The sequence below is a fragment of the Apus apus genome, chromosome 2, assembly GCF_020740795.1.
Source record: "Apus apus isolate bApuApu2 chromosome 2, bApuApu2.pri.cur, whole genome shotgun sequence".
NCBI classification, from domain to species: Eukaryota; Metazoa; Chordata; class Aves; order Apodiformes; family Apodidae; genus Apus; species Apus apus.
Window position 1 is genome coordinate 36,354,341 of NC_067283.1, and position 17,585 is coordinate 36,371,925.

A 17,585-nucleotide genomic window follows, 5' to 3' on the forward strand; every position below is an offset into this window, starting at 1 on the left:
ACCCTTATAGGGAAGAATTTCTTACTATTATCTAACCTAAATCTCCCCTCTCTCAGTTTAAAACCATTGCCCCTTGTCCTATCACTATCTTCTCTGATGAAAAGCCCCTCCTCAGCTTTCCTGTAGCCCCTTCAGGTAATGGAAGGTGCTATAAGGTCTCCCTGGAGCCTTCTCTTCTCCAGGCTGAACAGCCCCAACTCCCTCAGCCTGTCTTCATAGCAGAGGTGCTCCAGGCCTTTGATCATCTTGGTGGCCCTTCTCTGGACCTTCTCCAACAGGTCTATATCTTTCCTGTGCTGAGGGCACCAGACCTGTACACAGCACTCCAGGTGGGGTCTCACCAGCGCAGAGTTAGAGGGGCAGAATCACCTCCCTGGCCCTGCTGGCCACACTTCTTTTGATGCAGCCCAGGATGCAGTTGCTCTCTGGGCTCCAGCACACACTGGTGGCTCATGTTGAGCTTCTCATCAACTATCACCCCAAGTCCTTCTCCTCAGGGCTGCTCTCCAGCCATTCTCCCCCCAGCCTGTATTTGTGCTTGGGGTTGTGCCGACCCAGGTGCAGGACCCTGCACTTGGCCTTGTTGAACTTCATGAGTTTGGCACTGGCCCATCTCTCCTGCCTGTCACAGTCTCTCTGGATGGTGTCCCTTCCCTCTTGGGTGTCAACCACACCGCATAGCTTGGTACCATCAGCAAACTTGCTGAGGATACACTCAGTCCCACTGCCCATGTCTCCAACAAAGATGTGGAACAGCACTGGTCCCAGTGCTGACCTGAGGGACACCACTCGTCACCTGCCTCCATTCGGACATTGAGCCATTGACCACAACTCTCTGGGTGCGGCCATCCAGCCAATCTCTTATCCACCGAGTGATCCATCTGTCAAATCCATGCCTTGTCAGTTTGGAGACCAGGATGTCATGTGAGACAGTGTCAAATGCCTTGCACAAATCGAGATAGATGACGTCAGTTGCTCTGCCACCATCCACCAAATCTGTGGCCTTGTTGTAGAAGGCCACCTGATTAATCAGGCATGACTTGCCCTTAATGAAGCCACACTGGCTGTCACCAATCACCTCTTTATTTCTCATGTACCTTAGCAGACTTACCAGGAGCATCTGCTCCATGACTTTGCCAGGCACAGAGGTGAGACTGACCAGCCTGTAGTTCCCTGGGTCTTCCTTTTTCCTCTTTTCAAAAACAGGGGCTATGTTCCCTTTTTTCCAATCAGCGGGAACCTCACCAGACTGCCATGACCTCTCAAATATGATGGAATTTTAACATTTCAGTCACTCTAATACGAAGGTGGGAAAAAAAGGAAGAAGGGTTAGGAGCATTTTAGAAACTACTGTGAAGCTACACATCCATCCAAAAGAATGATAAAACAAATCCTGTTTCCAACGGAAAATATGCATTTTCAAAATGAAATTAAGTGACAGACATAAACAAAATGCCTACTGGAAACATTCAGCTCATGCTCCAACAGGAACAAATCATCACAGGTAAAAACCTCCCTGGAGTTGTTTCCCCCTCTGAAAGAAAAGCAATACACTTTAAAAGAATATTTTTTGAGTAATTTTTGGAAGAAAAAATTCAAGTCCATCCAAATGGTCTCACTGGATCTTTCAGGAAGAAGTGCTGTGGCACATATGGAATTACCATGCATGCAGTTATTTCTCTATTACCAGGGCCAGCAAATCAAGTGGCAGTTGTCCTCTTAATCCTATTGACTAAGTCTTGAAAAGGCCATTTAAAAAAGAGGCAGAAAACCATAGCAAAATATATGGAATAAGCAGCTCTTAAAATAGACTTAGGAGTCCACAATTTCAAATAAACATTTCCAGCACTGGTAATGCACACTTTTTTTTGTTGTCTTATTGGCCTTGCACTTGCTGTTACAGGACAAAATTATGGCTTTAAGGTGGGACACAGAATGACCTGTTTCACTTGGAACAGAGGCATTAACTGTATCCATTCAAGCTTTTGACACAGCTCAATGATTTATACCTTTTACTTCCAAAAAAACAAAATTGGCCAGCAGACTGAGCACATTTTCAGTATATGGATGTAGAAGCACCTCATCTTACAAGAAGTCCAAATCAACCAATGACAAGTCATATACCTGCGCAAAAAGCATGATTTGCATTTTCCAGTTCAGTGGGGTTACATGGGAAATGCAGAAGATACCTCCACACACTTCAGGACTTTCTTCCTCCAGGGAAGAACACTGCTGCTTGGAGAGGATGCACAGCCCAACAGCCAAACATCTCCTTTACCTGCACCCTGCCAACTGCTCAAAGCTAAAGTCCTGACTGTCACTTCCACATGAATGCAGGTGGAAAGCTGCCCTTGTTACCTGCCATGCACAAGCGCCACAGTGCATTCCACTATGTCAATATAGCCTGCAAAGGGAGGAAAGTTAGGTGCCTCAGACTGCCAGAAGCCAGTCATCATCTTCTTCTCTATCTGGTCAGAGGACTGATGTGCTTAAGCGCACAATTTTTAAGTTCAACATGATGTGAGAAAAAAAGGATTTTTGCACAGCAAATCAAAGAGCAACAAACATTACAGTTCACAGGCAATGTTATACCTAAACCCACCTGCACAATGGATGCAGACATTCCCAGGAAAATTAATCCAAACTAAGTAATGCTATCAATCTAAAGCAGACCACCTAAACCAAACCAAGGTCTTGATAATTTATAGGTAAATTTGCATGGACTAAACAGAATTCCCTTCCAAAGTACATTCAGTTAACTCCAAAAAACTAGTTGCAGTGCTCTTAAAAATAAATAAAACTAGTCAGATTTTTCCTTGACAGACAGGAATCCACGGAGAATTGTGCCACATGCAAATTCAATGTTTTTCACTTCTTTGGAGGTAAGGTGAGGAGTCAGATGGGAAAAGGGTGGGAGAAGATGAACTTACAAACACAAAAAGCATGCACTAAAAATCATGGTGTGACCCAACACAACCAAAATCAGAGACAAAAGCAACACCCTACTAAATGAATATTCCAGCAAACATAACACATCTCTTCACAGCTGCAAAGCAGTGCTGCACCAGACTACTTAAATCCCTCCACAGGGAGGAGACAAGCAAGATACCACTAAATACTATGAAGAACACGTCACCTGAGCATACCCCTCTTCGGTACAACCAGACAATTGCTTTAACACTTTTTCAACTAATTTTCAGCTGTGTTCAGATGAAGGGTAAACCCAGTCAAACCAAAGTCAATTAGCCTGGTTTGTATTTTTGATTTTCGGATGCATTTAAATAGCACCCAACAAACTATACAATGTTTTCATTACTTCACTTTTATTACTTTTGCTATACTTTTAAATTTATTATTTTATGAAGAAATTTAATAAAAGCAGAAAACAACAACAAAAAATTGTTTTAATTACATGTGCCACTAATTTAAAAAGCTCCCCGAAAAGTCTCAGGTTAAGTAGTCACCATATGAAGAAAATACTATGGACAGTTAGTGAGTTGAATCAATCACTTGGGGCTGGTCACAAAGTCTGTCAAAATTTTAGGACTAGTACAATTCTGTCAGACTGCACTTTATAAGAGAAGCTTTTTTTTTCCCCAGCTTCTTCTGGTTTTCAACACTGAAAAACTGAGCAAGAGGAGTAACTGTAAAGAAAATACCATTTGTTCCAGAGAGGCTACTGTTGTCTAATGCCGCTTTCAAACAGTGAACTTCCACAAACTTGTTCCAAGTGTTTAGCTCATGGCTTCCGTCAGTGAAGCAGTTCAAATTAAATTCTTTGGCAACAAACAGATACTACTTATTCTTTTTTTGGTTCTTTGAGTGTAAGTAGATGCTATACTTACGTATTATAGCAAGCTATATTCATTTATTTCCCTACTGTATTTTTTTTATTTAAATTTTCCCTGTCCTGTTCTCTAAATCCTCAAGCTGAACATTCCCTCAAAGTTCCCACACTCCACGCCAATAATCCACACTGAAAATAGATTAACCTTTTGTCTAGTCTTATCACCAAGAACCTTTGTACAACATAATGCAAAAAGTACAACAGAAAGAACTCCCTATCTCTTAAAAGACAGGGAACATTAAGTACAGAATAGCAAAAAAGTGTTCATAAATCTAACTGAATTTACAATGTTGCACCTGATTTTTAGACATTATTAGTCTCCTAATACAGGTGTTCTTAATACTTTGCATACTTTAATAACTTTTTCAGCACAGCAAATAAGATTCTGATATCCTGTCATATTCTCTCCTCTTACAACGAAAATCTAGAATCAGATACTTAGGTAAGTTTTCTTAAATATCACAGAATCATTCTGGTTGGAAAAGACCTTTAAGGTCGAGTCCGACTGTAATATCAAACTACTTTTCTTATAAACACTTTGAAAAATATTTATTTATTAGATGTTTTTCAGTCCATCATACTCCCCCCTCCCCCCCCGAACCCCACCATCCCAGTGTTCATTTCTGTTTTACACTTTTAGGTCACTTGCAGGTTTTGTCACCTACTAGGAGTAGCACTGATACTGCCCTCCAGTCACCTGCTCCAGAGCAGAGCAGAGACAGCTTGCCTACTCATGAAGTAGCCCTTAAAAAACGGCATAAGATTTTTAGGCAAATACTAAAAAATTATAAAATTGTGCTGATGAGCAGCTTCAAGAAGCAGGAGCCGTAACTGGACCTTCACTGAATCTTCCCTGCTTGCCTCTTAAAAAAATACACAAAAATTATGAGGGCTAAGAGCTCTCACTTAAATCTTCCATATTCTTTGCTTTTTAATTCAAAATATTTATAACAAAGATACCTCGTAACAAACATACAGGTGATATGTAGGGTACTATTTGTGTGGAGATTGTTAAGTACAATTTAATACCCTTACTTTCCAAGGTCATTATTCGCAGTGTATTCTTAGAGTCAAAAGACATGGTCAATTTTAATTTTTTTTTTAAAGCAAGCTTTGTTTATTCCAGAAAAATAAACCAGACTCAAATGTATGAATAGCCTCACCTATAACCCACTGAATTTAACAGCTTTGCAACAGGATCAAACTGGGAAACAGAATGAGGTGAGGAATAATTAATGTTGGCAAGGTTTTCATTAATCGTGATTCAAAATGCTATTTTTTCTACTTGTTGAAAAAAATATTTGCACAACCAATGCATTTATGTTGTGAGATTCATATTACCATGCTACCTAATATGTGGAATATAAACCAACAAATTTAACTACTATTTCGCATTTCAAATTCCTACAGAGCTGAGAAGAAAAATTTTCTTCCACTACAGAAGACTTCAATTTATTCTTAGACTTAAATGCTTAGTTAATTCCTATTTATAGAGATGTGACCAATTACTACTTATTTCAATTTAGTCATTTCTCTACGAGCATATATTCTTCTTACATATTTCCCTACCCCAAGCATACATCTCTGAGCAGGGAGATAGACAGATCACTTGTCACAACAGGCATGATGCCAAGCAGTCGCTGGATGGTGTCCAAGAATTAGAGCTGCGCACACAGAAGCATAAAAGCAAGTCAAGAAGTTGAAGGGCTTTCTGTCCATATGTATTTCTAAGAGAGAAAAGGCTGCAGCAAGTTCAGATTACTTTTGGTATACAGTTTTTAGGTAACTGGATTACCTGAACGTGACCTTTTGCTTTTACTGTAACCTCTTGAGAAGAGGTGGAAGGCAAAAGCAAGCCTTTTTGATCTAATTTACAGAGAGCACATGATCAGCCTAAGACAGGAGAAAACCAAGTTCAGAATGCTGCAAGAAAACTGGCACACAGTTGTCACATGGGAGGTGGGAAAAGGCTGAAGGTTCTGAAAGATAGCACATGTGGTAAACAAGTATGTTGCACAGAACTTTTCTTGTTTCAGTGTTTTCATAGTCAGTGTAAGTCAACATGACATGTTATAAATAGAAGCAGATATCCTTAAGACCCTAGGTTCTCTTACAATTAAAGAGGAATTCACAACCATATTCAAACTCCAAAACATTCAGAAGCCAGACAAGAAAATTAAACTTGTTGCTGAGTTTCAAAACACATTCTAAGAAGTTTCAGACCAACAGAATTCAAGTTACTTTCCCAGAGAGGTCCAAGACAGACCACACTCAAATTCCTCCACTCATCCTCCAGCCCCCAAAACCAAAGGACACTCACGGTAGACACCTCTTCTGTGATTATAGGACCTCTGTCACAAAGCAAGACATTAGACTAAGTTTATCTCAGCAAAAACACTCCTTTTGAGCTCCTACTTAGGGAAACTTTCAAGGAACAACTTCTCAGTCTAACCTAAACATTTTTTCTCTTCCCTCCCTTTCCACCACTTTGCAGAAGTAAAGAAGGAACAACCACTTAAACTCAGCTGCAACTAAGTATCAAACCATGGCCTTAGGCAGGAGATTAGAAGCCAGAGTTTCTATCATTATTGTTAGAAACTTCACAAATGAAAAACACAAACCAAGGAGAAGCCTGCCATTAAACTCCACCTTAAAATTATGAAACTTCTGCCCTTTTATAGAAATTTGCCTACTCCACATGACTTTAAAGATCGATGTTCATTCAGGCAATGGACTCAATTTCTCACGCACACAGTCCTATCCTATACATTAGCAGAAATATTAGCATTCAGTAGTTCATGTATCAGTAGTTCCTTCTATCTGTCAGCTGAAAATGCTGAGCCTTCAGTGTGGCACATAATTTCCAAGTCACATGATTAGCATAGTTTTGTGTGTTAATCAACCTCTTAAAAGAAGTGCAGAATAAAACCTCCCCATATCCTAATGTTTCTGCCTGTGCTGAACCTTGCTTGTTACGGGTCATTTTAATTGTTTCTTATCCAATGGCCTGAAAAACAAAAGATAGTGCAAACACACCCCAAAGCATTTGCCACCTAAGTTCTGCAGCCACACCACACACTATGCAAAGTAAGAACCTAGCATTTTGAACAGGCATCCTGTGACGATGCATTGCTTCACAGCCACACTACATGTCACTGCACTCCAGACAAGAGCAGGGCACGAAATCTGGAGGTCAGATTACATCGTCCCAACGATTCCTTCTCTTTTCAATTAACCATCCTCCTCTTACCTTGTCCAAAAACAAGTGGTGTCAGGCAACATAAGGGAAGCACTAATGGGCACTGTACTCACAATGTATATTAAAAAAAAAAAAAAAGATGGACGAATTTCAGCAGATGCAATAAGGGGTCCCACAGCATAGAAGGCTGAACTCCAGCAGACATTTCCGAGATCTCTTCTGCAGACATATTTATTCTGTCTTTGGATTCAGTTAACTGTGGCCAGCTGCTGGCACAAGACCAAGATTCAGGCCTAGAAGATTTATTTCTTCTCATTCAGGAGGCAAAGAGCCAATTTTCTAAAGAACTTCCTCCAGAACAATGGTTCCAAAATGACTTTGCAACACCTCCAATCAGCATGGAGGAAAGCACTGCTAATATCAGCATGGCAAGCTTCCAGAGAATGGGAGCTGTACTTCTCTAACAGTCTCCACAGACAACACTGGCATAGCTATTCCTCCTGTCATTCAAACAGATAATATTTTTTTGGCTTCTGCAAGTTCCAGTGAAGAACTTCATAGAAGGAAACGTATCTCATTGCTCTCCATGTAAGAGGTTGGATGTCAAGACAGGAAACCAGCGCAATAACCTAAACGCTTACAATATTTTCTACAGCCATTGCAGCAGCAAGTCAGAGCCTTCCAGATGAAGCTTAAGTTGAAATGCAAAGATGTAATCAACAGCTTTGAACAGTCATGGTAATTTTTCTGCAAATTTTTTCCACTACTGTGGGCAGTCATGAATTATGGTACTTCTGCTTTGATGCTAGCAGTTATTCTTTAATTACGTATGTAAGAAGTCTAGTATTTTAATGATCACTAAAGCAGTTTTAACACATATGCAGAGCATTGCAGGAATTGTCAATCTTCAGGTGAGAAAACCTCTGCTCAAATGTAAACTATGAAAAATGCCACTTTTTTAAGCAATTACAGCTTGTTAAATGTTGTGAGACAGACAATTCTTAAGAATTCTGAAGAATTGTCCTAATGTGCAAAACTGAAGCCCTTTCAAAAATAAAAGATGGGGCTGCATGCAGATATATTTGCTCTTCCAAGACAACAGATTTGACATATTTGACCCAAAACCATTTTTTTGACCCTCTGGGTTTAGAGAAATGGTAAAGGGTACTCTCTTCCCTACATTATTCACAGCATTCGAAGTTATAGATGGTGGGAGAGTCTCCTTCCTCTTCCATAGAAAGGTGCAGCAGGCAGAAAAAGTCACCAAAGACTTGAAGTCACAGCAGAGCTCCACAGCATAGCTTGATACCTGTTGATTTTTTGATGATCCTTGACTATGAAGCTCTGAAGTTCATCAGAAGAGCTGTACCAATACTGTAACGTCCTAACCATTTTTGTCCTTTCTCACTTCAGTGCTTTACAAATCCCTCCTCCGCCTTTCTTTTGTCCTTGTTACGAAGACCTTCAAGGAATTCCTGTCTTGAGCTCTATATATTCAGGCATGGATTAACTTCATTATTCACATCTCTGATTGAAATAATTCTAATTTGTTAAAATTATGGTAAAAAGAAGAATAGACAAATGTCTATGAACAAGTCATAATGTGTTATTCTTTACTTGAAAAGTTCTATTTTAATACACTTTGAAGTCTGGATTCTCAGTAGTGTAAGATAATAATGTTTAAATGTCTGTGCTCTTGTGGATGGAAAGAAACAGAAAACATCACGGCATAGGAGTGGAAGAAATACATTATGAGCTGGGTGGTTACAATAGAATCAGGAATGATGCAGGACAGTAATGGCACCTGCACCCTTGCAGGTGACAGGGAAGTGAAAGTGTCCTTCTACAAGTCCTCCTTAATACAGAAAATTATCCCCCAGAATGAAATAACACTTAAAAAAAACAACAGACACAGTAGAGCTGTAGAACAAAAATACTGATCCTGGAACTGAGACAAGAGCAAAGGAAATTATCAGGCAGTACCAATACAGGGTTCAAATTTGGAAAAGAAACTACAGCAACACAATATTAAGCGTAAGACCTCTTTCTACTGATCCTCACATTTTAGCAAACAAAGCAAGAACTGAACAGAACTCTGCAGTTCGAAAGGAACAGAGGCGAGGGCTAGGGAATTCCATTAATGTGCTATTTCTGAAGTGTCCTTGTATCATGACTTGGGATGTTTCACTAATTCAAAACAATGAGTACTAATGTAACCAGAAACTAATGTTAACATTTTGTTTTTCTTCATGTGCTTATTTTATGCATGCCTTTCCTTCATTTTAACCTACCAACAATACTTTGTAGTGTGATGCTGGTGAGATAAGGAAGTGTTAGTAAAGACAGAGAAAAAGCAACAGGAACCACACCAAGATCTGAGGCAGGAAAGAGGCACCAAGTACTCAGAATGAAAAGAAAGATGCTGCATAGACCACCTGTCCACTACTATAAGCAACGGACAGAAGCAGATAACGTAAAGGTGTGACAAGGAAGGAGAGAATACCAATTACCCCTGACATGATACAAAACTGAGTCTGCAGCAACACATTTAGATGACTACATTATGCATTAGTTACAGATATATATATATGCATACATGCATATATGTTATATACTAACATTAGTTAGTATATAAATAACTACAGAACTTCCTGAAAGCATTTTTTCCCACCCAGTTCAGCTGCCTATGTCTCAAGAAGGTCCTTCAGCCATGAGCCAGGTATATTCTTGGTCTCTTTGTGCTGCCTGCCACTGGATGACCAGGTTCCTGAATGGAATGTTCAACTTCCTCCCTGTCAGAGGTATTAGTATAGATGGAGTTATCAAAATGTAGAGGACAAACAGCAAAATCCTGAATTATTTACAATGGCTGGAAATTCTGTAAGCTCTAAAAAGGCTCATTTTGGCCTCAATGCTTTAACTACTGCAATTTTATTCTCATTTTGTCATGCTGACCAAAATCCTTGCTTGCACCCCCTTCTCTTCCTTCGTGAAGGCACTGTTCAATCTTCACTTTCCAGAAGTCAGAAAAACCACAGATGTACCCATACTTTCTTCTCTACACCAGATGGAAGTGAAATACACAAAGTACCTCAAGTATGATTGAGTTACTGCACAGTGACCAAGAATAACTTATAAGCAAATGCTCATCACCTAGAATTAGGAAGGCCACTAAGTGACAGCTCATTATTTGGAAGTATGGAAACATTAAAGATTTAGGATGGCTTTGTAACAATTCAGGGCACAGTCAGACTAACCCATGCAAATAGGCAGTTATGTACAAAACCTGAACATTCACTAAGTTCTTCTAATATGAGTCAGTTTGTGATTAAAAGGCATTCTTTCCTACTTGGGTGCAGGAAAGCTTCTCCCCCCCACCCCAACCCTGTAAATGTAGTTCTGTAGCTTACCAACATAAGCTTAAGCAAAGCAGTTTGTTTTTTTCTTGTTTTACCCAACCCCTCAGTGTTAGAATAGGCAGAGATTTGCTTTACACTTCTCAAATTCAAACAGAGTTTCAGTAATTTAGTGAGAAAAATATTTAAGTGTTTAGTCTGCCCGAAATGGGTAGGCTTCAGTCATATAAACAACAATCTACTTGCATGGTATTGTTCACTCAATTTACATACCTACTGTAAAATAATAAATTAAAATCTAAGCTTATAGTCAATTCACAGTGAGGAGCATCTCATTATTATAGAAGTAATTAGGTGCTTCAGCTAACAAGTAGTTCATCAATCTACAAGGATGCTAGAGATAACTATTTTGCCCCTTTTTCATTTGCATATTACTGCTGGTGCCTCCTCTTTAACTCTCTGCACCTACCCAGCTGGCTACAAGTCTCACCTCCCTTCCTCTCCCAACTACTCAGTCCTACCAGTCTTGCATTAACTCTAGTTTTTGTGCTGAAATGGGTCAGTGCTTAATAATTCATCAACACCTGAGCTATCACAACTGAATTAACATGGTTAAACCGGTACACTTCCACCCTTTGGCAAGAGTGCTACTGTCATCATGAAGGAGAGGAAGAATAACGTTCCCTGATGCTCTGGAGCTTAAATAGTAAGATTTTTGTCCTCATGTGCACAAAGGATAACACAAAGACACCTTATTTCAGATTCGTCTTCAGATGCTAGATTAGAACTTAACCTCTACCGCCAACAATGAATGAAAACAAAACCCCCAAGAATCAGCACTGCAAGCATGCTCCCAGCACTTAGCTATGAGCTGTTTTGTTTATTTTTTTATGTGAAATGTTTTATGATTCGTATTATGATACAGGTTATTTAAACACAAACATTATAAATAACTTTTAAACAGTTAGTCACTGTAACTAAGGCAACGAATCTCCCACTCAATTTCCAGAAATAGGATTAGAGGTAAGAACAAAATAAGAAGTTGGCAGGAGCAAGAAAACAAATGATCAGGTATTAGTTTGACCTCAGGAAGGCCCAGCTGACTAGAGAAAAAGGTACAGCAACTGAGAAACAAACTAGCTGATAAAAACTGAAGCGGAGGGTATGAAGCATATCATACCAAAGATGTTTAATTTTACTCATGTTATTCCAAAACCCATTGCAGTGAATGGAAGCAATGACAGAAAATTGAGAATGTAACAATCCACATCAGACAGCCGATTGTTAGTTCAGAGTCTGAACAGCTACTAGCTCCTACAGGAACCATCGACATTTTTGTGGGTGCTAAGGAAGCCACTTCTTCATAGGCAAGTGCACATCTGCCTCATTTCTTTTTCCCCTGATATCTGCCTCCAAGTAATGGTCACAAACCTTCAGTGAATAGGTCACAAACCTATCTACATGAATAGACCTTTATAGCCTCACAGACAGAAGGCCACTGAGTTAACAGGATCTGCCATAAGGATCTGACTGCAGAATCAAGGCTTGCTTTGTTTCTCCTCCACTTTTTTTTTTTAAGACGTTCATTTTCTTGACCAAGAAGAACTGCTTGTTCACAAGTCAGAGTTCTCGAGCTATCATCAGGGAATCTGATCCCCCAAAAAGAACACGTGGTAGAACCAGGTTCTCTCAACACATTCTAAAGGAAGGGCTGGTAATTACTTGGTACAACAAGATAAACTGAGTTCAAGTTACTCAGTTTTCCATCAATTAGAGAAACTTATCATTTCAGTACATGTGAGTTCTTAGCCTAGGAACATGAGAATTACTAGAAGACTTAAGGTGTCTTGATACCTATTACAACATCCTAATTTAGTTATCTTGTATACAGTTAAAACAGATTAGATACAAATTTCAGGAAGAATGTGTGATGGAGAATAGAGCATTATGAGTAGCTCTCAACTTCAACATGATTCCCCAAAGTCATGTTTCTTTTAAAGAAAAGTACCTTTAAATTAACTTCTACCAAAAAAAACCCAAACAAACACATATCTCATTAGATTGTCTGAACAAAATTTGTAGAGCAATACCACGTAATTCCATTCTCACTGTATCCCTCCCTCATTGAGCAGTAGCAGCTCCTTTTCATTACCACAGGAGACCATTCCTCCTCTTAGTGTAACAAGGAACTAGTTGGGACATTTATTCTTGGCATGAATTCTAAAAGAATGAAGTCTAACACTGGCAGTAATGAAAATAGCAACCATAGAAGCATTCAGAGCGTTCACTATGACACTGCAAACATTTGTTTAACTGCCAATTGAACAAGATCCATCTTAGCTAAGAGAAAGATATAAATGGGCAATAAAGAAGTCACTGCTCTCACTGTTCAAGGACTTTCAAGATAAGTGGTCACTCTAATATCCTCATGCAGTTGTTCATATTCCAATCTTTTCCACTCACATCTGACTTCTGGGAATAAATGCATTGCCTCAAGCACAGTCTAGTAGTCATATAGAAAAATCCCCCTTTGAGTGCCCACTACTAAGAGCCCTAAGATTTCTTTCTATTACAAATCTGAGTCAGGAAAAACAGGAAATGTATAATTAAAACTATAATGCACTGAAAAAGCAGTGTAACAACTATAATGATGCTGCATCCAATGAGCTTTGCCACAAATAGTTCCATAGCTGTAAAACTAAAGAAAAAAATCAGCCAGTTTTGACCGGAGCTTCATACATTTCAGCAAAACTCTACAGAAATGTAGGCTTATGCTAGCCTAAAAGATAACGTGTAGGCACACAGGCAGGTAGGGCTTGTAACAGAAAAGCCACGAATCCTTCCTTCATTAGGCAATCCAAATTTCATCTAGCCACTAAGAAAAATTGGGCTGTCATTTACTCTTCATGTGCAAGACAGACTAACAAGCCTCTAAAGCAATAATTTCCCTGTTCTGAGAATGGTTAGAAACTATGACTAAATAGCAAAAAAACAGAAGACATGTAGCCTTTCACAGTTAGCTATGTAGAGTTGAAAGGGCTTTTATACAGGAGACCAAGGCATACCATTATGAAGATTCACAGGCAGGCTACTCCTTTTCTTCCCCTACCCACTCACCCCCCAAAAAAGTCTGACAAAACACCAGTGAACCTTGACCTAAACTTTGCTTTCAATGCAGTTTCTTATAGGAAAGTAATACAGTGTTTCAGGAAGAAACAAACTTTCAGAGCCTCCCTCTCACTTGGCATTTTCAGCTTCTTATCTCAAAGAACCTGGTATACAGGCACCCATCTATGAACACGCAATATAAAATATTCATGAAGTATGAACACCAACAAACTGAAGAGCAAATACCTTAATCGTATGGTACACTTAATATATTTTTCATCTCTACCTGGAATGGCTTAACCTTCAGGGCCAGAATTTGTAGATTTGCTTCCTCTGTTTTTAAATATGTCTGTCCAATGTGGCACAACAAACGAAGAGCAAGAAGAGCCATTTACAGCTTCTATCCTGACACCTGAAGGATTGCTCCTTCTATTCCTTAGCTAAAGTTTGCTATTGGGCATTACAGGTCTTGGCTTTGCTCAATATAGTTCAATTTAGCTTCAAAAACAATTTTTGCAAATACAGCTTATGGGCTTTTTGATACCTCATACACTTTGAAAGCAAATGTAAATAATTTCTGGAAGTTCAATGCACACTCCAAATTATTTCAAAACTTAAAAAGATATTTCTACCTCTTAGGACTGCAAAGCAATAAAGCTCAAGCAGTGTTAACATGGATTTGTACCTGCTGGCTGCTTGTTGAACCCAAGGAAAGGTCTACCCTTTATTCTGAAAGCTAAACATACCCAATCAGCCTCCAAAGACAACTAAGCATTTGAGCGTCACAAACGCATGAAGTATCTGTAGGATACAAAAGTGAATTAAACCAACTGCAAGCTGAATTGGGATTTCACCCTCTGAGCTCAACAAAGAGCCTCAGAACAGAATTTCCCACCTCCATGTAAGTTCTCTAGCACTGCTTTTACACTAGCTTGCAATAACTTAAAAAAAACTGAAGCAAACCAAGTGTAAGCTTGCATGCCCTAAGTCTGCTTCTCCCCAGCATAATTCAGACATTTAAATGAGTATATTATCAAAGAGAAAAATGAACTATGTTGATTTGGAAAATAAACCCCATCTTTAGAATTACATTAATATTTTGTTCCAGAAAGTTATTAAACTGATTGTTCTAAAAGGAAATCACTTCCCTCCTTCATACTAGCTGAACAGTACAATTGAAAAAGCAGCCTTTTTGCTTCCCCGTGAAACACAGCCACCAGTGAAGACCAACTCACCACAGGGACTACAAACACACGTGACAATTTCCCTTACTCTAAATGACTGCATCACTATGAAGTTAAGTATATGGCTCAAGGAAGCAAGTAGCATGCTTTGTGTAATACTGAAGATAAACACCTCTACTTCCATACAGCACCACGAGTTGATTTTTACAACGAGCAGGTGGTGTTACAATCTGAGGGCAGCACCTAGTCCTGAAGTCAAGAGATCTTGCAGCATGCTGCACAAGAACTCTGACCTGGAAGAATTCCCTGTAATTAGCCAAGCAGAAATAGTTCATGTTATTAAGATTCCCCATGATTTTCAGCATTCTTAAAGAAAGCAATTTTAACAGAATTTAGTTTGTAATAACCAATATATCAAGCAACTGACACTTACCCAGAAGAAATACAGCTGCTGCTAAAAATCACTCCTTCCATAAAAGCCTCTTCAAAACCAGCATTCCTTTCCCTGATCCTACCACCGCCCTTTTAAGTGAAGGAATACTGCAAATCCCAGTGTATCAGTGCACATGAAGCCTCTAAAAAATCCACCCCACACTTCTGCATTAAAACTTGCATTATGACAGAAGCTGAAACCCTCACAAGCACTGCTCTGTCAGACCAGTGGTCCCACATAGCCCAGTATTTCACCTCAGCATCAGTCAACAGCAGGATTCTTCCCAGTTCTGAAACACAGTATTTTCATGTTAACATATTCATGACAGGTTTTTTAATAGCTGTCTCACAATGATTACCTGCAGAAGCAATCACTGCAGCTTTAAGAGAATGGCTTTTTTTAATAGAAAACAAGTGTTCATGTCTGTGGAGAGCCTCCCATAGAAGAACAGCAACGAAGCCTAAAAAAGAAACCTAACTCAAAGACACTAAGTGTGCTGCTGGTCCACAAACATTGCTCATTCCTAGACAAAGTTCTAAAAAAATATGAGACTTCATCAAGTTTACAAACAATACAGCAAGACGAAGATCCCAGTCCCTCATTGCTAAACATTTTTTAGAACAAAATCCCAAGGGACCATCCCACTTATGTGTAAAAAGACAGAGGTATATGCAGACTGATGAAAGGTCTAGCAGGTAATGATGAGCTGATACTGATCAGCATAATAAACAGACATAGGATACCAGTTGCCTAACCATTGCCAAGTTTCTGGATGTTTTTTCTAAGGGGCTTTTTTTTGTTTTGTTTTGTTTTGGGGGGGAGAGGGAGGGTTTCCCCAAACCCTACAGTCAGTTACCTTAAGGAGTATCAAGGAGACCAACAGTAGGGTCAGAGTTTTTGCAGAGAATTTTGTCTAACACGTATGAAAACACTAGAACACACATTTTCTAGCAAGCATCTCCTCACACGCTGCAAACTGGCAGAGCAGACCCTCCCACCTTTGTATCTTGATACTGCACAGGAGACAATAGGTAAGACAGTGGAGACAGCAGGAAAGGACAGAGCAGCGAAGACAAATATTTTTCATAAGCTGGGATGGAAACCGAAGAGTCTAGCAAACAAAGAAGGGTGTGATGTGATGAAAGCAACAACCCACTGAAGGCACGTCAAGCCTCCTGGTTTTCAGGAGGGGGCACGGGCTGGCGGAAGGTATGCCTGGACCCCGGGGGAGAAAAACAGCCGCCGAACAAAAGACTTGAAAGGCCTGGAACGGGAAGGTGCTGCGCGAGGGGACGAGCAGGCAGCTCCCGGGCACGGCTGCCGGGCTCCGGCTCCGGCTCCGGGAGGCGCGGAGGAGGCAGCCCCGCCTCCCGCCGCGGCAGGGGGTCCCCGCGCCGCTCCCTGCGCACCGGGCGCTCCCTGCCCCGGGCCCGGGCTCCCGCGCGCTCTCCCCCGCCAAAACGCGAGCCCGGGGCAGGGCTGGCCCGGGGCGGCCCGCAGAGCCCCCCGCCGCCGCAGGGAGCCGGCCCGCCGCCGCGGCGGGAGCGGGCGGGCCGGGCCGAGGGCGGGCGGGCCGCCGCGCCCACCTGTTAGGCCCGGTACCTGCGCGGGGCGGCGGCCTCCGCGCACCCAGCCGGCGGGGCCACCGCGGGGGCACCGGCCCCGGGAGCACATGGCGCCTCCCGCCCCGGGCCGCGCGGCGGCCGCGCCGCCTCCCCTGCCCGCCGCCTGTCACGCGCGCACGCCCGGGCGCAGCCCCGCGCGGAGGGGGCGGGGAAGGGCGCGCAGCCGCCGCGCCCGGCGGCACCGGGAAGGGAGCGGGGGAGGAGGCGGGGGGCGGCAGCCGCCTCGCGCACCCACCTGCTCGCGGAGTTTGAGGAACACCATGGCGAGGCCGCCGCGCCGCCCGCCCGCCCGCCCGGCCGCCTCCTCCGGCCGCCTCCTCCCGCCGCCGCCGCCGCCGCGCGGGCTCCGCTGCCCGCCCCGCCCCTGCCCGCGCGCCGGACACGCCCCCCCGCTCGCCCGCCGGCGCCACCGCGTGCCGGGGACTCGCGCCGGGGACTCGCGGGCGGCGGCGCGCGGCGGGCCCGCCAAGGGCGGGGCCTCCCCAAGCCCCGCCCCCCCTCCCCAAACCCCGCCCCCCCTCCCCAAACCCCGCCCCCCTCCCCAAACCCCGCCCCCCCTCCCAAACCCCGCCCCCCGTAGCCCCGCCCCCCCCCCTCGCGCTCCCGGGGAGCTTCCCGAATGAACCGCCCGCCGGCACCAGAGGCGCCGCCCGCCCCGCCGGGCGCGCCACCAAGGGCCGCGCTGATTGGCTCGCGGGGAGCGGGGCGGAGTAAGGGCGGCGCTGATTGGCGGGGCTGGCGAGGCGGGCTGGCGGGGCCGGGGCCGGGGCCGGTGAGGGGCTGAGGTTGGCTGGTACGGCCCGGTAGACGCGCCCGCTGCAGAGCCGGGCTGC

The 17,585-nt window shown here is 42.6% G+C and overlaps 1 protein-coding gene across 2 annotated transcripts in view; it reads right to left on the reverse strand.

Annotated features, from left to right (window-relative positions):
- The window catches only part of ANKRD28 (ankyrin repeat domain 28), a 119,902-nt gene extending 102,822 nt beyond the window's left edge, over nucleotides 1-17,080 (reverse strand). The window contains exon 1 of one of the 2 annotated variants that reach the window (XM_051610940.1): nucleotides 16,988-17,080. Coding sequence is in view for 1 of the 2 variants with exons in the window: in XM_051610938.1 (XP_051466898.1) it covers nucleotides 16,988-17,014 (27 nt within the window). In the remaining variant the exon portion in view is untranslated. The remainder of the gene's footprint in view (nucleotides 1-16,987) is intronic. The other variant, XM_051610938.1, reaches the window with a different exon arrangement.
- Nucleotides 17,081-17,585: the final 505 nt, after the last annotated feature.